General features: G+C 32.0%; 1 protein-coding gene across 1 annotated transcript in view; it reads left to right on the top strand.

The window, feature by feature from the left end:
- The window catches only part of LOC131853112 (basement membrane-specific heparan sulfate proteoglycan core protein-like), a 237,222-nt gene that overhangs the window by 171,909 nt on the left and 42,043 nt on the right, over positions 1-23,270 (top strand). The window contains exons 11-31 of the mRNA XM_059203927.1: positions 952-1,074; positions 2,640-2,876; positions 3,499-3,622; positions 3,824-3,933; positions 4,488-4,598; positions 5,935-6,483; positions 7,547-7,681; positions 9,380-9,433; positions 12,650-12,664; positions 15,672-15,805; positions 15,988-16,081; positions 17,337-17,471; positions 17,963-18,211; positions 18,976-19,172; positions 19,710-19,831; positions 19,948-20,176; positions 20,372-20,560; positions 21,358-21,491; positions 22,033-22,201; positions 22,293-22,510; positions 23,002-23,217. Coding sequence (XP_059059910.1) covers positions 952-1,074; positions 2,640-2,876; positions 3,499-3,622; positions 3,824-3,933; positions 4,488-4,598; positions 5,935-6,483; positions 7,547-7,681; positions 9,380-9,433; positions 12,650-12,664; positions 15,672-15,805; positions 15,988-16,081; positions 17,337-17,471; positions 17,963-18,211; positions 18,976-19,172; positions 19,710-19,831; positions 19,948-20,176; positions 20,372-20,560; positions 21,358-21,491; positions 22,033-22,201; positions 22,293-22,510; positions 23,002-23,217 — 3,544 coding nt within the window. The remainder of the gene's footprint in view (positions 1-951; positions 1,075-2,639; positions 2,877-3,498; positions 3,623-3,823; positions 3,934-4,487; positions 4,599-5,934; positions 6,484-7,546; positions 7,682-9,379; positions 9,434-12,649; positions 12,665-15,671; positions 15,806-15,987; positions 16,082-17,336; positions 17,472-17,962; positions 18,212-18,975; positions 19,173-19,709; positions 19,832-19,947; positions 20,177-20,371; positions 20,561-21,357; positions 21,492-22,032; positions 22,202-22,292; positions 22,511-23,001; positions 23,218-23,270) is intronic.

Below are 23,270 nucleotides of genomic sequence, written 5' to 3'. Positions count from 1 at the left end.
TATTTTGATGATCCCTTACTAATTTATTTTTTATATATATGGTTATGGTATATTATATTATGGCAGGCCAATTATGCATGGCTTATGAATATATGTGCACGAACGGAGAATGTGTACCTGCTGACGCTCCTTGCAACGGAACCGTAGAATGTAACGACGGGTCTGATGAAAGAGACTGCGGTTGTAAGAGAGGCGAATTCCGGTGTCGCGATAAAACTTGCATTACTTTATCCAAACGATGCGACTCCTACAGGGATTGTGCTAATGGAGAAGATGAAATCAACTGCGGTGAGTCATACAGCCTTGCTCTACGTTTCAAAACATTTAATAAGAGAGGGTATATTATAGTTATATATGTATCACAAGTTATAGTAATACAAATGTGGTAAATGTAATAGAAAAAAAACATTATATAACGACTATTGACATACAAGAAACACTGAGCAAAGTTTCAAATTGATTTGCACGTTGAGCAATGAGCATGTGCATGTGAGTCGCATGAATCTACTTGTATATTTATTTCTATTTTGTAAATATTTTTATACTATGTTTACTTTATTTTAAGATATTATGTATGTATACATGTTCGTGTTTTTAGATTTCATTTGTAATCGCTGTTATTTGTTTCTCCAACAGGTACGTACAGTTACATAGATTTAGTGGACTGTGTCTCTGTACTCTTTTTGACTAATAGTTTTTTAGTCATTGAGTTGCTCTATAGGTTTATGTAATTCTGTAATTTACTTTTATATTATATACTACTAATAAATTTATGTCATTTGTCAATATCTTTTTTTTAGTTTATAAAGTAGCAATCTTTTTAATTGCCAATATGTCTGCCTTTATTAAGGATAACCTAAATTAGTAAAATATGTAGATGTGCTAATAATACAAGGGTGTCATCAGTTGGAAAAAGTTTAATGTGCTAATGTATATAATACTTTATTTCAGAGAGCCTGTGTGAAGTAAATGAATTGCAATGTAATTCCGCTAATGGCAATGTTATCTGTTCTACTCTTTGCGACGGTAATCCTGAATGCAATAATGGGGCTGATGAGGATAATTGTGACAAAGGTATGTCTTATATTAGAAATTTAAATAACTACAGATTATTAATACTAAATACTTTTATTTATTACACTTAGTCTCTTATGATGTATAATACTTGGGAATATTATTTTTACAATAACAATTTGATAGTTGTTGATTTTAGTTTATTAACAATGGATAAAACCCCGAAGTATAATTTAAAGATAATTTAATATAAAAATAGGGCGGACTGCAGAAGTAACACCAGATAAGTAAAGAAAATGGAAGACTTCTTTTTATTTTTTTGCCGAAAATTCCACCCATCAACATACTCGTACACTGGACAACAGAACTCGTACACTGAACAGAGTTCTGAATAATAAGCACCAATCAGTAAGTGTAGCAACAGTAATTAAAGTGACAGACGTTCGCAATAAACCCCAAGTTAGAGAAGCTAAGAATCTCCGAAAATCTCGATTCTTCAAGCCACCTGGCTAACGTTAAGTAACGGTATCTCCGTTCCTCTAAACTTTAACATACAATGTCCGTATTCTGATGAAAGATAAACGAGCTAGAAAACGCTTTACAATACATATATTAGTTGGAACATTCTGGGTCTTGCAGAAGTACGACGACAAAGTATAGAAATGAAGTACGGACAGGATGTTGTATTTTTTCACTATAAAACTGATGGAATCATATGGAGTAGGATTTATGATAGCAAAGAAATAATATTGCAGAATTCCGTAATTACTCGGACCGTATTACTGAATTTAAGCTCCAGCTATCAATTAATCAAGCATATGTACATATTCTGATGATGATGAATATAGGATTTTATCATCTTCTTAACAAAGGGTATTAACTAAAAAGGTAAAATTATGGGTATTATGGTAAAAATTCCAATCTTAAACTGGGTTATATGTGAGAATCAAACAATTATTCATAGGACGTTGATTCAGATCCATCTAGAAGGACCATTGTATAATCCTGGATAGCTCTAATATAACCAATGGACTGTGTAATTCGTGTAGACTGTTTGAAATGACAATAGTTATAATTAAATTTAAATAATGAGATCAATTAAGCCGATAATTATTGGTGCCGGTTGGTGGGCAATTGACAATTGGTAGAGATAAAATAAAAGAAGACATGACTAACTTTGGTCAATTTTGATATCCCAACAAAGTAGCATCTCATAATTGAGGAACATTTACTTCGAGATTACATCCTTTTGGTAAGCAGTTAAGAAACTCATAAGTCCTCATGAGAGGTTATTATCACTTTAGAATGTCTCAAGATTGGTTCATATTTTAGTACCTTACAATTATTTATGAACATTTTTAAAACGGAACAGATTCCAAAATAAAATATGTTATTTTATATTATCTTATATCGAGACTTATATTAGAATAATATACAATAAATAAACAATATTAATAAAAATAAACTGGATAAACATTAACTTCCTGAATAAGCTGGATTACGCAGTAACTTTTCCACTACGGATCACCTTCAAAACAATACGTCTTTGTTTGGCTGTAGTGGGCGACACAATGGTATTCAATAGTATTACTCACTCAGCAATATTTACAGCTTTACATAACCAGGAACCAATAAATCGATTAAGAAGGGTGGTCCCGCGCTCTCCTATAATCCTACTGCCTTAAAAGGTATTTTATCTAAACAGAAGACAAGAAAATTAACTGCTGTACTGAAGAGCTGTTGGTCCATGGAAACGCTAATGAAGGAAGACGGCCTTCCAAAGTTACGAAACCTTGAATTCAGGAACATATCTCTTGTCTATCATAGTATACGGTTCTCCAACAACGACTTGACACACAGAAGTACAAACTCAAGTTTTGTCAAAGAGCGATGGTAATATGCTAGGGGTAAAAAGATTGACCAAATTCGTAATACTAAACTTTGATCGTAAATTGAGATGGAAGGAGTGGAAAAAAGAAATGGAATTTGGCGAGTTACATCAGCCGTAAGAATTCCAACCAAGAAGTCCAACTGGACTAAGATCTAAGAATTCACCACAGTGTGTGATATATAGGTTAATAATAAATAATATTTTTTTATTTAGCTTTATTGAAATGTAGCACATTTCAATAAAGGGAACACAACAGACGTTAACTCTATCAATACAAAAATTTGGAATTTCAGATACACGTATACATTTATTTGATTACAAACACACATATGCATTTTACTAAATAAAACTATATAAAAGAAATCTAAGCTGTTGCCCTTATTATAGTATATAAACTAGCACCGCTAATCAAAATTATATAATTATATGAAGTAAACAAAATTATCTAATATCTGTCAAACATTTGCAAACGTCGATTGGATAAACTTAACTAATGCGAATAACATTACAGCTATGCGAAATTGTATTACACATATTAAATACGTCTATTTATATATATATACACATGCAATTAAATGATCTTATTTTTAAAGTTTGCCGCCACCAATGCGACGATAAATGTTTGGAAAACGAAAAGATATGCGACGGTAATTCCGATTGTTCCGACGAAAGCGACGAACTTGACTGTAATCCATGCGACGGACCGGACGACTTCAGGTAACTGTTCATTAGTGTCACTTATAGTTTATTCACAGTATTAATATTTAAACATATCATTATATACAATATAAGATCTGCATTACGCGAGTTAACATAAGCGAATCATTATAATTGCAATATATCTGGTGCATTTGCGATTTTTATATTTTTTATAGCAATTCCCACTCCAGTCTAAGTGTTTTATCATATTTGTTTTAGATGTGACAATGGAGACTGCGTTGCAGCTACTATGCACTGTAATGGTATTACCGAATGTACAGACAGAAGTGACGAGGAAAATTGTAATTCAACCATGATAGCGAGTCGTGGTAAGCAAATAAACCTAATTTAGGGTATCTACCTGGATACCATTATCTAACTATATATCTCCACGCCAGATCGCTTATGGAGTAAGCAGAGAGAAGTATTACTGGCATTTCTCAAAAATCATATAGAAAGAAGTATTCATTGATATTGTATTTATTAAAATTTTAGATTTTCTTTCAAGTATAAAACTACATTACCAACGAGTAATATAAGCTGTATTCAGCGCGAGCACCACATCGAGATACAAGTAATAATACAAGAACTGAAAAATTACTAAACCTAAATCCGTCAAGCAACTTGTTTTGTGAGATGCATTTTGGTTGAAAGGCAAAAATATTGTCAATGGTTATACTATATATATAATTAGTATATAATATATATGATATATAATTGTTTACCATTTTAATTATATTAAAAAAACATCTAGTAATAAAGGTTATAGGGTCCCACAATAATTGTATCCATATGAAACTGCGGTAGGTGGCTAGTAATCATTGTATACCAAAGAGAAAGAAAGAAAGAATACCAAAATACAATTTCTCATTTTTTCTTACAGTGCAATGCCTCGAATACCAATTTGTGTGCAAAAATGGCGAATGTATAAATAACCAATTTATCTGTGATGGACGAGACGACTGCTCAGATAGTTCCGACGAAGAAAATTGTCGTAAGTATACGTTTTTTTTATATGGTAAAAGAACTCATGGCACCAGGGCAAATAATTGTGCAGATCGAAAAAGAAGTCAATAATAAGTATCAATATATCAGTATTTTGTAAACTTATATGTGAAGCACAAAGCACTTCAATTCTTATACTATAGTTGCATTACAACAGTCACTCTATGTATGTATAATTGTTGCACAGCTCTATCGCACTAACACACGCCCTTGACTCAATCCGTGCACCGTTTACACATTTTTTTTTATAATTTATAAATACACAATCTATAGGAGCTACTATTTATATATATATTAAATATAAAGTCTAGTACATTAATTGTAAAAACGTTGAATATGACATTTCATGCGGTTAAAGTTTATACGGAGAAGTAGTGCAGAAAGTTATTTATATATATATATATTTGATTATGATAATGATTAAATGCTTAAATAATAAATTGAATTTATAAAAAATATAACAAAACCACTAACATGTGTTTGATACACATAATATACACTTTTGTTTACAATCTAGTCTTTGACAATAGAATCTTCATAACGTTTAAACTTTATATTCAAGATTGAACGGTATAGCACATGGGTATACTTTTTTTCTAAAAATCTAACAACAAATCTTTACTTAAACATTTTTATGACACTAAATATACATTAGTTCTCTTGCTCATAAAGTTATTGCTTACGGAAAGTTAAAATTTAAAAAAATTATTGAAGTGGATTAATAATTTCATTTTTAAAAATCAATAGTAAGTTAAGTTTTGAAATGACAATGGTACACAGCATGGTTCATGGTGAAGCCTTCTCGTTCCCCTGTAATGGAGCCGTGTCACGAATCAGAATTCACCTGTTACGATGGGCGATGTATTACTCACTTGAGGCGCTGTGACAATATTTATGACTGTTTGGATTTCTCTGACGAGCAGAATTGCTTAAATTCTGGTACTACAATATATTTTGATTATATTAGTATATTGAATGCGTATTCGAGCCTCCATATATATAGTCTGCTGTATTCCAAATTTAGTGATTAGGCGTTGTTACCATTACTATACCTATATTTATATATTTTTTTACTAAACATGTAGATTTGTTCCCACTATGGATAATATCATATTACTAGTTTGTTGTTATCGTTATATTTCTATGCATGTTTTAGTTATTGTAGGTATTAGCAATTATTTCTAAATATGCATTATTATGTTTTAATTTTGAATCAAAGTTTTAGAATACGAGTGTAACCATTCGTACACATGTTTATTTTATTTTTTGTTTAACTTTTATTATTTATGAGTTTATTATTTATAATTTGTGTTATTCATTTCCAGCGTGTAGATATGACGAGTTTGAATGTACGTTAGGTAACTGTATACCTGATAGCGAACGTTGTGATGGTAAAAAGGACTGTGATAATGGATCGGACGAAGATGATTGTATAAATATTTATAATTATCAATCAACCCGTCCACCACCAGTTTATACCACAAGGGGTTATGATAACGGTGACGTAGGAATAGGATACCCGGAAATACCTGATTCTGAACCACCACGGCGTGGTGACCGCCAACCTTGGGAAATCGATGACACTGAGGACAATTTACCTTACACTACACCGCTGTATGAAAGGCCTGACATTGACTCAGAATTCCAACCAAGTACTCGCAGGCCTTCATATGGAGGATACCCGGAAACACCATACCAACCAGACTACAATAGACCGGGAGGTGGTTATAATACATTTTATCCGTCTGAGACAGAATCAGGAAATAACCGTTATCCAGGATATCATCCTCGTGGTGAAAGCGGGTCAGCTGAAGATAGAGGTCGAGATAGAGTGCCTTTTGATAGAAATCGGGGACAATCAGGCACATCTTTAGGTAAGAAAAATTGTTTAAAGAAATAAGAGACTTCTCTGCTTACGAGATCGAATAAAAGTTATAATAGACCACATGAGTCATCTAGTACTTCAAATAATCTCTAAAGAAATCTTGTTTTTATATTTATTATTGTTGACCATTTCTAGTCATTGTCAATGATGCTAATTATTATAGGATATCCTATAAATACCTATCACCATTTATTTAGACATTTGCAAAAGTTATAGGATATTAAGCTATTGGGAAATATAACTACAAAAAATATAACCAATCACAGTATTAACCTTAAATCACTAACAAGCACAACGACAGTTTATATAGAGAACATCATGATCAAACACAATATTTAATAACGGAATTAATGTGTCACTTGTCTAAACATCTACATAATGTCACGTTTAAACGTCCATGCCTGCAACATGATAAATAAATTTATTTTACTAAATTTTTCCTTTACATCGTCCTTTGAAAATATAAGAGATTAAAAGAGCCAATGTTAACACAATCTTTTTTTATTTTTAATGCTGAAAATTTTTAATAATATAACGATCATGCCATCTTCGGCAAATTTGTCGTTAGCTATTTAAGTAGTGTCTCTATATAGTTTGTAGTTTTGTTGGTACGATTTAAACAATTAAAAAAATCGTACCACTCACAATTTTTTTTTCTTAATTTTTTTTATTTAACTTGGTTAAACAAAAAATTTACAAGTATAAGTAAAATGTAGAATTACTTTCTGAACACGTATTTATTTAATAGTGATTGTATGAAGATTTATTCATTACTAATAAAATAATACTTACTTGGATAAAAAAAATAAATATCATTACAAATTACAATTTTCTTCTCTTATATTTAAAAAACTAATTTACAAATAAATACTAGTAGAAAACAAAATAATCCATAAAATATATAATGTAAACCATAATCAAATAAATGATACACGCATAAACAGACGGAGTCAATTTCATGAACAGTGACGATTTTAATTTTAAACCAACCCTTCATAGATTCATGTTCATAACTCCTTCAATCATGTTTAACGTAAAAATGATGCCTGTAGTCACCGTCAACAACAATGGCTGCCGAAGAAACCAATGGCGTTGCGAGAACGGATCTTGCATCGATGCACACCGCCGATGTAACGGACACATCGACTGTCCAGATACCTCAGACGAATATAATTGTCCCAAAGACAGTAAGGATAGCTAAAAATGCTAATCACAAGGATAATATAATCGTAATAACATCAAGAACATTGGCAAATTTACATTTTCTACGAGAACGTACATTTTACGATAAAAATAATATGATAATTATTATTTTAATGATATTGTTGTCATTATGTTTTAACTTATTTATCGTCATATATTTATTTGCATATTTAATTTCAATTCGCTTTGTCATATCACATCATAGACTATTTACCACCTTACATAATTGAGAATCCATTTGCCAATCTTCTTTTTAATAGTTTGTCTACTCAGAAGTATCTGAGTAAACTGTAATTAGTCTTAACAGTAATGGTGATGGCTCTAAACTTTCTATGTCAATATATTTATATTAAATCATTAAACATATTAAATAGAAGCAAGTAATTATGTAAGGCACTAATATACAATTTATTTTAATTATTTTATTTAAAATCCATATTCAAATGATACTTCAAATTATTGTAATAAATTATGGAGCTTGTGGCTCACCTACTTCTGCCGTCGTGTATCTATTATTGCACACGACACCGTCCTCATCGGCGAAAATGACGACCCCAAGCTTGTAGTGTATTCGTGACACATCTAATCACTCGGGAGCCTGACGGCCCCGGGCGCTTTACACCGGCACCCACAGTCGCTGTGATCGATCCTTCTTCCATTAAAACGGAAATCGAAATTATAACAATTCCTAGACTGTAGTCGTAATCTTTTGGCAGTTTTCACCCGTTCCATAAGTCTTTCCGCTAATTTAGAGTGCCCTCTGGACTCACGCTCTTTTTCGTCCCATTAATCTGTAAATGTCCGCTAAGGCCAGCAGGTTTAGAATAGTTAAAGAAAAATCCATGTCCTGTTTCACTGCATGAAAATATTCTATCTCAAACACCCATTTTTTTTTTAAGAATATTCTATGATACTTTTACCATCCATATTCTGATATTTTTTTTAGTCATTAATTATAAATCTATACTAGTATCATTTAGAATTTTAATATTACTTCTGTTTTTTTATGGTGATGGTCAACGTCTTTGTGTTCTTTTTATTAGTATTCTTTTTTATTAATAGTAGATATATGTCTTAATTATGGTATTTTTTAACTATTTGCTTAAAATTGATATCGGTAGGTGTAGATTAGCATGAAAGCATGTTTTCTAGAGCTATTCTATCTATACAGGAAAAAGCAGAGCATCCAGGATACGTATATTGTCTAGATTAAGCAAAAGTGAGTTTATAAAGAATGAAATGATCTTGTGTCGAAAATAATATTAAAAACCCTATTTTATATGATGTGTCGTAATTGAAACTTTGTCCAAGTCTGTTAATTGTTTTATGAAATTTCTACCGTATTTCACTTAACCTTTATTTGATTATTTTCTGTGATTGTAATTCATTGATTTTTATACAGGTTACATATGTTATTAACGACTTAAGATTTTTAGTGCCTTCAGTAAAAACCTTTAATAAAACAATAAATTTCAAAATGACTACTCTTTAGTCGCAATTCTTCTAAAGAATAAATAAATTTATTGTTTTACATACCAGTAACGTAGTTTATACACAATTGACAGACATGGAAACAGAAGAATAGATACTGTCACTATGTAGGTGTACTAGTGACGTATATATTCTTTTAGTTCCTGTATTGGAGCCACCGCTTATCAATGAAACAAAACTTATTTTTCCAGCTCCACCGGCCCTGAACCTCAAGACATACCCTAATGAGCAAACTATCAGATATGGTAAGTCTGTTTTATCTAAGTATATATATTATTTAGACACCTGTTGTATATTATCTTTGTTATGCTTAGGGATACAGTGCAGGATTAACCTTGTAGTAAATGCTACTGGGCTGGCGGATTGAGAGACCGCAAAGCCACACATGTTTGAACATAATAAAAGAAAGAGATTTTTTTTAATTAAGTTTAATTTATTTTCTATTTAGTCTAAAGTGAGTAATAGATCAGTCGTGTTTATACACGACTGATCTATCTCATACTCACTTTATATCTTATGATATTAAAAAAAAAACCCCCAACTTATTCAGTTTGTGTAACTAAACTATTGTCCTCTTTAAAGAATTTCTTACAGGCCCCGCGCTAGCTTTATGTGGTACCTACTGTAAATATTACATATTAATCTGACATTGTCATATGTTACAAAAATAGGTGGATACATTTTTTTTGTAAATAAACATATATACATATTATATATAGATAACACCCAGACCGATATAAACAATCATATTCATGAATACAAATGTTTGTACCGTGCGAGGTACCGAACCCGCGATATATATCTCTCTTTCTCTGTGGTAGTAAAGCGGTATGCTGTACCACTCCACCATTGAGGCTTTTTTCACCACGTACCGTTTGCTTGTTAGTCACCACGTAGGTGACAAACAAGCGTACGGCCCATCTGATGGTAAATGGTTACAGTAGCCTATGGACGCCTAAAACACCAGGGGTGTCACGTGCGCGTTGCCGAGTCTTAAGAGGCTGTCGTATATATATAGAAAAATAATATACACGTATTACTATTTTTCGTTTCATTTATTAGTTAGCAGATATATTGTTATATTATTTTTTTTATAAATGTATTCTTAACAACAGGCGTGGAAAACAGGTGAGCTTACATAGTTAGCGAGATCGGTAATGGTAGATAGAAGCTATTGGAATTTATCTCCGTCGTGCTATGTTATATGTATATTTATGAATTTAAATAGACGTGGTATGAATATTTAAAAAATAAGAAATCATACAATTACATTGTGAGGTGTCTCAAAAGGTCATTATTACTTTTTATTTTCTAGAAAATATTAAAATACTACTTACTGTTTTTAAAGATATATATAAAACTTTACTTAATGGATACACACATTAAGGGGGTCTTCCTATGTGACGGCCTGTTTTTTAGGGATATTTTAGGATTTTTTTCTACGACCAGTAAATATTTAGAGCTTCAAGTTTTTTATCATTTATTAACACATATTTGGACAGTATAAATATAAAATTTCAGCTAAAAATATTCAGTCAAACTAGAGTTACAGCGCTCTGAACACCCCCGCCTCGAAAAAAAGAGCTCCCACTTCCTCCACGATTCCGGCTGATCGGCTTATCTGAAAAAAAAAAAAACGGCGTTTTAATTTGTAGGCTTAAAAGCACGGAATGACCTATAATCAAATGAATATAAAAAAAATTGGATTTTTGATAGACATTTGAAATAAAAGTTGCAAATTAGGCGTTTTTTTTTTGTTTTTTGCTATAAAAAAATCGAAGTTTTGAAAATTTTCGATTGATAATAGTTCATTCCATGCGTTTACATATATTGAGTGTGCCCTGTAAATTTCAAGTAATTCGGTCCAGCCGTTTCTGAGATACAATGGAGGAAAGTTTGAAAAACACAGTTTTGAGAAAAACGCGTTTAAAGTTTCAAGTCCGTTAAAAACTATTAAAATATTAACTTACTCTCAATCGGCGATGCCTGGTCCATAGAGTATTCCTTCCTCTTCCTCGTGAAACTCTTTTAAAGCAGATTGTTCAGCTCTTGAGTCAATCCTGGCTTGTTTAACGACATCACTTACGCGCCGCTCAGAGCGTAAGATTCGCTTTTCATCCCGTTTCTCAACATACGCTTGGGCTTCACGACCAACAGGGCATCCCATAATCGACATAACTTTTAAAATACCTTGAAAACCTTCATTAAAGATAATAACTGCTAAGTAGCTAGCAATTTCAACAACTTTGGGACCAGAATGAAGATGTTTAGGAGCGAAAGTCCAAATCAAAGAATTCAAAGATTCGTTATTGTTTTGTGTCTCTGCTCCTAAACAACGAATTAATAATTCGTCTTTCGATAAATCTTCGAAAACCGGTTTGATAGCTTCTTGGACTTGCGGAATTAGAGGTGGTTTATCGTGATGAAATTGGTCCAGTTCATTATTAGCTTCAGCCTTACGCCATTTACACCAACTGTCTTCGCCTTCTGGACAAAATTGATGCTGAGGGTTTTCATCAGAAGAACCAATCCACTCGTACTTCCTTTCCGTCCACTCATTATGAAAAAAAATAATTTGTAGCTGTTGCTCTCTTCGAAGTTCAACCAATACTAAAATAACTTCGGTAAAATATTATAACAATAGAAATTTCTGTTTAAGTCTGTAGAAACGTGTCTAAACTTGTATAAACAAATATATTAATAAAAGGGAGGCCAGGTATAAAGCCGACGGTACACAATAGGCCCGGTCTCTAACTGCCAACTCACCGCTCCGAACCGCTCTTTCTTTTACCTGCTGTATCTTTAAAACGACTTCGAATTTTCTAAAATCGCTTTACTACCGTATTCTAGACATGTTAAGGGAGCAATTTATGAAAAAAAAAAATCGATTTTTTCAACCCATCACATAGGAAGACCCCCTTAAGTAAAGTTTTAGTAAAAATAGGTAGTCCGAATGTATAATATTGTATTATTTTATCAGTATTCTTATATTTTTATAGTTTTACTAAAACTACAATAATTAGTACAATTCTACAAAATCACCTCTTTAGCAATAAACTATCTTACATTTTTTTAATGTCCTCAAACAGGAGAATAAACAGTGGTAAGAATCAATGGACAGATATTTATATTAAAATATATAGCTTATATTACATTTTTAATACATCATCTACTTTATATTTTAAGAGAAGAACATATTAAGTTTTATGGCCATTTTTTAAATCCATTAAATATAGGTACACTTTATACAAAGGTAATAATATTATGAAAGAGCTCCCTGAGAACCCTTAATTAATATTAACATTGTATCTCGATTAGGTATATAACGTCGAAAATTAGATATAACCGCGAAAGAAGCTTAAAACACAGTCCTTAATAAATATTTAGTCGAATATAGACAGTGGTGAAGGTACTGATATTTTAATGATTAACATTCTGTCTTTTTCATGGTGGTGGAACAGCTAAATATCGACATGGTGAGTCGGTGTGCCTATTATTTTATTGGGTACCGATATTGCATTTTCGGTTCAATTTATCTATAATTTTATAACAAAACACTTATAATTTAATTACATGCATTTGGTTTTTTGCTTTAATCAACAATTTTATATATACCTACTACATACATTCATATTATGTACATGATTTCATGCTGGCCAAAAGTCATTGGTAATAACTATCATCATTGGAACTTTTATATGATTTCTCTTATTGAATATATGTTTAACATTTGGACTGGTGTTTTTAAATCAATTCTTTTTATCAATTTATTAAAAGTGAAATATAGTACATTAAACAACAAGGGAAATCATTACATATTTTACTGAAATAAAAATACGCTGTCATCTGTATTGTTTAAGTATAAAATATATGTTTTCATAATATAAGAGTATGATAAAAAGTGAAGTAGTCTTGTTTAAGTCCCTAATTTTATTACTTGAAAGATGTTTAAATTAATTAAAAATAATGTCTACAGTACAGATGATATTATTTAAACACAATAATTCAAAGACCAACATAACACAATAATTACTAATTAATAGTGAATCGGGGACAAATGCATGGTATTTACTCCATATTCATTATAATATAATAGTTTGATAAAAGTGACAATATGTTGTTATTAAAATGATTAGATACTAAAGTTAAATAAAATATTGTTACCAAATTAATCAAACATCCAATATTATCTATTGGTTGAACAACATAGTTTAACCGGAAAATAATGATTGATCATTTAACGTAACATAACAATTATTAACGATATTCACTATCATAATAAGCATTTAAAAATAATTTTGATTAAGTGGAAAATTAGAGGTAAGACTATTCTTAGGTAAGATTTTTTAATATTATAATTGCAAAAGCAGTGAGGACTATACATTGCATTTTTATTTTTTATTGTATTAGAAATTTCTTTATGTCTCTCTATAATTTTTTCCATAAACAGCAATAGATCTCTTCCGTATTTGGCCTCATTTGAGGCAAAATATGAAGATTATAGTAATATCTGCCAAATAAAAACGAATAATGTGTTAGCCCTACTGAATAAAGCAGATAAATATCTTATTTCTTTCGTGCCTATTTTTCATTCGGTCCCTTTTTTTATAAGTTAGATAAGAACAAAAAAAAATGTCTCTCAAATGTCAAATCTGTCTTATTCATAATTAGTAATTACATTGAAAAATTATTAATAGTAAAACTCTTTATTGTGCACAAATATATCAAATACAATACAAATATCTATCTTCAACTCAACTGTAACACTATGATTTAGGTTTGATGTTAAAAAGTGATCGATCATATACATATACATTGTGTTACCAACAGTTAGTTTTTATACTTCCGACTAAAACATATATTTTGAAATAAATATTAAATATGTGTGAGATATTATTCGAAAAGAACCAAAGAGTATATAAAATAGTAGATTACCTTTACTTTAATAGCTTACTATTAATAGTTATTCCACTTGGTTTATTAATTATAGCATTTACTATTTCATATGCATATATTGATTTGTGCTTTAAATTAAACAACTTTACTTAATAATCCTATTAATCAAAGTCCTATCTGAATCAGAAACCTACGACAAAAGTATATACTATTATTCGGACAAATGAAACACAACAACATACCAACAAATTAAATATCATATAAATCAAACCAGTCGTTCTTAAGTTATAAATATCAGAACTAACGAGAGTTTATTTTATTGTAATGTATATATATATTAAAATCTATCCTATTTAGTAGATGAATCAAATCCAAGACAAAATCTTTGGAACTGTAACTGCTAATTACAATAATAGTTAGTAGATTTTTATAATTAAGCGCCTTATTGGATTCTATTGTGTATACTTACTAAATATATTTATGTACATTCCTTAACTTAAATTTGCTTGCTGTTTTTGATTCTAGGCAAAGAGCAACTAACACTCAATTTTATAAGAGTTGCCTGTCGAACCAAAAGTGCATTTATAGAACAAGCTCTAATAGTTCTATAATAGAAATTCTAAAATTGTTTCACACAAAAAAAATTTATTCATTTGAAACAAACCTTCAAAAATAATCTATAAAACAGTTCAATGGTGTATACAAAATTTGGTTATACAGATTCATGCTATTGTTTTGTTCCTAGACGCAAATCTGGTCATCGCCTTCGATCGATTTTATTTAAAAGATTCTGAAGAGACATTAATTTTATTTCTAAAACGTCTTAACAAGTGACTAATACTATAGAACTAGAACTCCCATAAGAGTTTGGTTGAAGTGTTAATTGCAGATTAGTACTGCAGTGTTAGTAAATAACAATCCAGTACAATGAAAAAGTGACTGGGACAAGACGGTAACTTTATACAAAGATATATGCCACTGTTTTACTGTGGAATAGGTGTATGACATTACATCTATATACTGAACATTTTAAGCGTCAGGAGTAGCAAGTGTTTTGGAGGTCATCATATCGTGTCGTGTATGATTATAAAGTGTGTAATTTCTATAAAACAATACCGACCCATTTGAAAGGATTGAATACTCTAAACAAGTAAATATTGCATTAGATAGTTAATTATCTGTCAAAAATGTTTACTATTATCTATGGCTAAAATATCAGCAAGTAAAGAAATGTAATAAGCGTAAATGTAGTATAAATTAAGTTATACTTATGTATGTATATACTAGCGGCGTCTATTTTAACATTATACATTATAATATAATTATTTAATCTAAATGTAATATACATTTAGATTCATACTCATTGGGTAATTTAAGAGTCACATGTATACTAATGTTGTATAGATCACATTGAAATTGTTTTAGCAAAATTCGTGCACGATATTCCAAATTCATTCAACTATATAGAAAATAAAAAATGGTAGTAGTAGATTAGTCATTTCATTTTATTATTTGGTTTTAATAAACATCTGGTGGGTTTTAATTACATTTAAGGATGATACTGATAGCATATTTCTATGCTTTAAGGTGGCGATGTGGTATTTAGTTGTCGCGATGAAGGACCTCAGAGGGTAGCAGTCAGATGGATCAGAGAAGGTGGGAGACCTCTAAAACCTGGTTCCACAGACAGGAATGGACGACTCGAAATGAACAATGTTACAGTGAGTGTTCATTATTTATATACACACATAAATTATTAAGTTCGTAAATATAATAATTAATGTTTGGACCTGGTAGATGACGCTGCCTTTCCGGATAGGACGGTGTCTGCCTGTTTTATTGGTATAAGTGTATAACGTTATCTTCTCTGTGGTATATGTTAACATTTTTTTAAACTCTTCAGACGGCGGACAGTGGAGTTTACATTTGTCAAGCTGTTAATTTCTTGAGTTACCCCGGAGCGGAGTTGCGCGTTACCCTAACAGTAGATAGAGCTGGTAAGTTATATCTAATATGTAATTATAATTTTAGATTTAATGTAGTCGTCGCGTCCTTTTTAGCCAATTGACTGCAATATGGGTTAGGGCATCTCCTCGAGGTGATGCATGCCAAGCGTCCAAGCTGTCTCCGTAGGAGCAATAAAACGGTAAAAGTGGATATGGAGGCCGTTACCCATAATGCAGGGCCTGAGCAGGCTGGACTAGGAGAATCGAGTGCCTTATTGGGACATGGAATATGAGTGGTGAAAAGAGGAGATATGATGAATGAACTGTTAATATGATTAAAGACGTCTGGATGGAGACCAAGCGAAAGTGCCAAGGCACGTTTCATTTCATGAGAATGATGTATGTTTCCTTTGGCAAAAGGTTAAATTTGAATGTGAAAAAAAGTAATGGTCTTTGAAAGGACAATTTGCAGAAACACTGCAAAAATTATTGCAAGTAATGAATGTTTAGAACAAATACAATGTTGGATATATTCCACAAATATGAAAAATACACCGCTAATATGCACGAAGAGTAAGTGCAGGAAATAAAAATATAATATGAATAAAAAAGAATAGTATATAAGGACAAAAGCCATTCGCACAGGTACTCCTTTACTATTGCCCAGACACTTATTCCAAGAATATACAAGACTTATGTGATTTCACAAGTTTGATATTTTGTTTGTGGGAAAATATTACCTTATAGCTATTAATAAGTCATTTATCAGTTAATAAGTTATTTTATAATGAATTACTCACAAATTGGGCAGGCACATTCTGCTTACATTTTTAAAAGAACCGCTCGTATTCATCGCTGATTGGAGATTTGGAATTCTAGGTGTTTAGGCCCACACTATCGATTAACCTTTATTCCTCATAGGTTTCCGCATAATTTCAGATTACTATGAAAAAAAAAACGTGATACTTATTCTACCGTAACAATAAGTGTAGTTTGTATTCCTTTTTTAACAGATAAAATTATTGCTGGTCGATTAAAGTTAGCCTGCCAGGGAGGGAGGCTAAACCTCTCGCCCTCCCCAGAGTATCAATATGATATGTCTCTGGAACGCGTTTATTCAAGAGAACTAGTTCCTTAGTGAACTCTACAAAAATTTCTAGATAAGATTTTAAAAAAATAGTACAGGACTGTGATAATTAAGTCTTATATAAATTGACTGTTCTGACGTTTTCTTGTATTTAATTAAGTCTTGCTAATATAATCGATCTTGTATTTACAAAATAATTTAATAAAATAAACATTCTAGGTGTGATCCAACGGCCAGTATACCCAGGCTGTCGACCTTCTGATGCTACATGCGGCAGTGGAGAATGTATTTCCAAAAATTTAGTCTGTGATGGGAAAAGGGACTGCAGCGACGGCTCTGATGAGGACAGTTGCAGTATGTATTATACCTATTACAACATACAGATCTTACCTTATGATTACATGAAATATATTAAAAATTCCATCTATACTAGTATGAGATTTATTTATTTATAGCTTTATTGTATTTTATTAACAAAAGAACAAATGTACAACTCTTAGTTCCAACTAGATTTCTGCTTCTCTCTTTCCTATAATAAATATGGTTTAATATTTTAATACAAGAACCGTTTAGAAAGTCTACAGATGTTTTATAGAATAAAACGGTATAATATATATGACCTCTATAAATTAGATAATACCACTGATAGGATAATATTATATTATAATATGTAGATATATAAATCGTAGAATTAAGTATAAGTCAACATCATATTCCATAAACAATTTAAATAAAATATTGAAGGCATATAGAAATAATTTACTGATAATGTCTCAATCACTTTGGACTATTTGTATTAGTCCCGAAGGAAACGAATGGTCTGAAATAACATTGTAATTGTACAGTTCACGATGGTATCTGCGAACCTAATCAATACCAATGCGCGAACCGTCGATGTGTGCTGAAGACCTGGAGGTGTGATGCGGAAGACGACTGCGGCGATGGGTCAGACGAACAGGACTGCGAGGCCACAGACCCCTCACTTCCTTGTCAGCCATCAGAGTATACTTGCTCATCAAACCAATGCATTCCTAAGAGTTACCACTGCGACGGTGTCTTTGATTGCCAGGATAAGTCCGACGAAAAGTTATGTGGTATGTAATTTAGTTATCACATTTCATCAAAATTATATGATTATACTAATCGTTGTACACATAATAAATAGGTAAACAAGCAGTGTCTGTACACTTTGTACTTATACAACCGAGTAGGTACTAAAACTGTTTTCAGAATTTTTGTCTATCTTTAGGATTGTCCATAGCAATATTCTTTATCTAGAATCTAGAAATTTCTTATCCGCTATTGCTTATACCTGACGACCTTGATGGTCTAGCAGTTAGCATCGCCTCACTTTCGATGCTCTAGGGTTCGATTTTTCGCACGGTAGCTACGTACAAACATTTATATTCATGGCTGTGACTGTTTGTATTGGTCTGGTTGTTTTCAACGTATAATGTATGTGTATTTACAAAAAAAAGTATCTATTATATTAATATCAGTTGTATAGTACCTATAAAACAAGCTCTGTTGAGCTTGGGACATTGGACTTTGTCATGGTGCTGTGTGAATTGTACTAAGCCGTTTGTTTTATTTCAATCGGACTAGTTAATTATAATAATACGCGATATTCTAGAATGACGGTTCGGTCATCTATCTAATGCCTTTTCATCATTATCAATTTAAGAACTAACTGTAGTTCTTAATTCAATCATCAATTTAAGAACTACAGTTACATTAATTTATGATTACATGTATCTTTAATAGCAATATTACAATAAAATGTATCGTATTTAATTTTCAAAAACGTAATTTGGAAATGATCGAAAGCGATTAGATAAATACGAGCAATATTTTTCAGCTCCTGTAGTAATTGTTAAGCCTCCAACTCCGGGATTGGTACGTTTGTTTGTCGGCGATACCTTAGAACTGGTATGCTCTGCTGTCGGCGTCCCTGTTGCGGTGATATCTTGGAGATTGAATTGGGGACATGTACCCAATCAATGTATATCTGAAAGTGTAAACGGAGTCGGTGTCCTCAAATGTCCTAACATGCAGGTCAGTTGAATAAACTTATAATTGAGGATATTCCGTAATCTAGAAATATAACAAAATTATTACGTATAATACTTTGGTTATCGCGATAATTTTTTCGCGTTTGTCTATGTATATTTTGCGTAATTTGATGGCAAACGAGTAAAATGACTCTACCACAATACATGCATACGGGGAAAGACTAATTACATATTTCACCTCCATAATGGACAACATAAGAAGTACGAGTGTACGCTCTACTTTACGTAATATTATTATATTTATTGATATTAATATTGGTAAAAAAAAGTAAGAAAGTAATTAAATAAAATTATAAATTTGCAAGAACTTTTAATCCAATGTAGATCTTTCTTGACAATCTCAAATTAATCTCCGTACCCCGAGTACTTTTTTGCTTGTACGTTAGCTTTTGTATATATATTTAGAAACATTCAAATTTCAACACATAAAAGGTGTTTCGCCATTGGAAATGGGTGAAATAAGGTTACAATCCGCGGGAACAGATAGTATAAATAATGTTTTTGTATGTATCATTTAAAGGCTGAACACAGTGGCGCATACTCATGTGAAGCTATCAACAATAAGGGTGCCACTTTTGCAGTACCAGACGCCATTGTTTTCGTCGAAAAAAATAGTGTCTGTCCAAAAGGATACTTCAACAGGTAAGCGATAATGAATAAGTGAAATTAGTTTGCATTTAACTTGAAAATTACATTTATCCTGAGCAATCTTGTACTGATGATGTTGTAGTTTAGTAATTTGATGTATTTACTTGCAGAGACGCTAACTCCTCATCCGACTGCATACCTTGCTTCTGCTTCGGTAAAACGGATCAATGCGACAGTGCCCAGCTTTACATCTATAACATGGCATCTATGTTGGGAGAAGGTGGCACAAGACTCGTGGGCGTTACCTATGGACCGAATGAAGAACTCGTAATTGACCCCCCTGATAGACAAGCGATTACCAATAAATATGATTACCAACCTTTGAGAAATGGCGCTACGGTATGATTTTGTTGTTAGCCATATCCGTATTTATACCCGCATCCGTATTCGTATCCCTGGCCGTATATGTATCTATTAATACCTATTCATATCCAATGTATTATACAATATACACCATTATAAAAAAATATATTATTTTATATATATATTATATATAAAAAATATATTATTACATTTTTTTTTATAAATGTGCAGGTCACGAGGTTGGAAATCTACGGTCTTGATCCTGAACGGCACTTACCAAGAATGTACCCGTATTTGACTTTGCCGGCATCATATAATGATAACCAACTCACATCCTATGGTGGTCACATCAGTTACCAATTGGCTTCGCATTCGTATGGTATAGGTTCCGACACCGCCATGCCTGATATCATCATAAAAGTAAGTTATAGTAACATTTATATGTTCTCATTATCTCTCATCCTTCTGTGTTTATACTTTATACCACCGTCGCACAAATTATACAGTTCGTTTACGCCGAAAATATTTCCAGCGTACGTACAAATAATTGATTGCATATAATATTCATCACTTATACAAGCTTATACAAGAAGAACAACACGAATATCACGTTCTCGCTGACATACGGGCTGACAACTTTCCGGAGTATTAAGATGTCATGCGTCCATACCTTGTAATTTCACTGTCTCATTTTTCGAGTGACTAGATGGCTGAAAATGATGTGACACACGTACACCTCTACCTAAGTCTACTCTGATAGCGATAGCTTGTCGACAAAGAATATTTAAATTTTACTCAGTATATTTATAGTAAATATTCTTAAATATAAAACTAACGCTTATATCAAATATTACTTTGATGTAAAAAATCATCTCCCCTCTCGACTTAGACTAGACATCTGGTAGCTCAAATAAATGAATATCAATGTCCTAAATACAAAAAATGGTGTTAATATATCTGTAATATGTATTTATATCTATATAACTTTGTGTTACCCGTGACCTACGCGTGGTAACGCATGAGGGGTATCATGGATGTCATATGATAATGTGATGCTTGTGGTCCCATTCATATTATCGTTTACAATCAAGGTCGTTAGCTTGTTTTCAATTCCAATTACATAAAAAAAACTATATGCAGTCGCATAAAATTTCATTAAATTGCGTTCAAACACCTAAATTAATTTTAATATTGATGCCATTTCCTTATTATTACAGGGAAAATATGGAACGCTCTTGTACTATCAAAACGGACAGAAGTCGCTTATCCAAGCGCAGTTTGTACCTGGTGCTTGGCAGAAGACCACAAACAGAGGCCGGGAGCCAGCCTACCGAGAAGACATAATGCTAGCGTAAGTATTACATACACATTCAGCAATATCGATATTATGATCTAATTAAATTTCTATAGTGATTATGAGGATAATGTATAGTCAAAGTATTTTAATACGTGATGTACAGGCAAACTGAAGTGGTCAATATGCTCTATTACCAGTAACAAAACCATACAGCTGAGAGCTTGGTAGATTCTTGCCTCCTCTATTATTAAAATATAAAAAAAACTTGGTGAGAGTGTCAAGCGGTGACAGATTTTAAAGATGGTATTCATTTTTCTCTAATTCATATGAGTTTTGATAATGTTAATAAAACATCATCATTTGATATAAAACATCAACATTTTGTCATTTGATAACTATAATAAAACTTTCTTATACTATGTAATATTATGTTATCTGTGCTTATACGCAACTTCGGCCCGTCTACTTTATTTAGATGATATGAACTGAAAAGTTATTCTTGATAGTCCCTCTCCATTTACCTGATATTCATTTCAATTATAAAATCCGTTCAGCGATTTATTCGTAAAAAGCTAATTTGTATTCATTATTGCAGCTTGGATCAAGTTGAGATGATCTTACTACGCGCCGATATAGACAATGCTGGTGTGAATATAACGAATTTCGTGATGGAATCTGCTCAGTTTATCAACGCAGGACTCGGTAATGCAAACCTTGTGGAAGAATGCAAATGTCCGCCAGGATACGATGGCCTCTCATGCCAGGTAACCGACACTTATTTTTAATAAGTTTCCGCAGTTTTCCATGTAATTAAAAGCTACTACTAATACTACATAATAAATTTCATCCTTTCAGAATTGTGCCGCCGGCTACGAATCAAACCAACTAGTGGGACCTCTGCTCAGCAGTTGCGAGCCAGAACGGAAGGTCTGTCCGGAAGGCACTTATGGAGACCCTGCTAATGGCTTCGCATGTACCCCGTGCCCTTGCCCATCAACTTCTCCTTCGAACCAGTTTGCTACCTCATGCTACATTGGATCCAGCGGCAGAGTGATCTGCAACTGCTTTAAAGGGTATATATTTTACCATACTTTTTAAATAAAATATGAAGTGTAATATCTAATAATATAATATAACTACGTTTTTTAGGTGTAAATGTGTGCGTTGGCATATATGTATCTTTTTGTACCTATTTATGATTATCCTGCGTAATAATTAAATCTTACACACATTTTACTTAATGGATTTATATTATTCTGTTTAATTCCTCTACCAATAAATGAATTAGGTTTTTCGAATTTTAATGTTCAATTAGTGTGTCAATTACCGAAAGAGAGTGGTCGCCCTCTGCAGTGTTCTGTATTATTATTACTTTTTAATTGTATTATAACCATTTATATATTGTACCAATTTATAATTTTAGACAATTAAAATTATTACATTGTTGTCATTATAGTGTTATAAAAAAACTTACAAATAGACAGAAAGCTAAATGCCATAACTTTTACTCTTACTATTTCTTTTTAATTTTTCTTTTTAACATGTATTTTGTATCTTTTTTCAGCTACGAAGGTGAAAACTGTGATCGGTGTGCGAGCGGCTATGAAGGTAACCCACATATACCTGGTGACTACTGTAAAATCGTCAAAAAAACTAACTGCAATCCAGTGGGAACTAGACAAGTTCGATTACTCGACGAATGCGATTGCAAGGATAACGTGGAAGGAAGATATTGCGACCGCTGCAAGGCTGAGAGTTTCTACCTCTCAGCAGATTTCAGGTATTATTGACACTCATGTCCTCATTTCGAATGATAAATTTGTGTATCTGTAT

Source organism: Achroia grisella, unplaced genomic scaffold, assembly GCF_030625045.1.
Source record: "Achroia grisella isolate CSIRO2021 unplaced genomic scaffold, CSIRO_AGI_Agris_v1 utg874, whole genome shotgun sequence".
Taxonomy (NCBI): domain Eukaryota; kingdom Metazoa; phylum Arthropoda; class Insecta; order Lepidoptera; family Pyralidae; genus Achroia; species Achroia grisella.
Note: the sequence above shows the minus strand (reverse complement) of the source record. Positions and strands in the feature narration are given on the sequence as shown.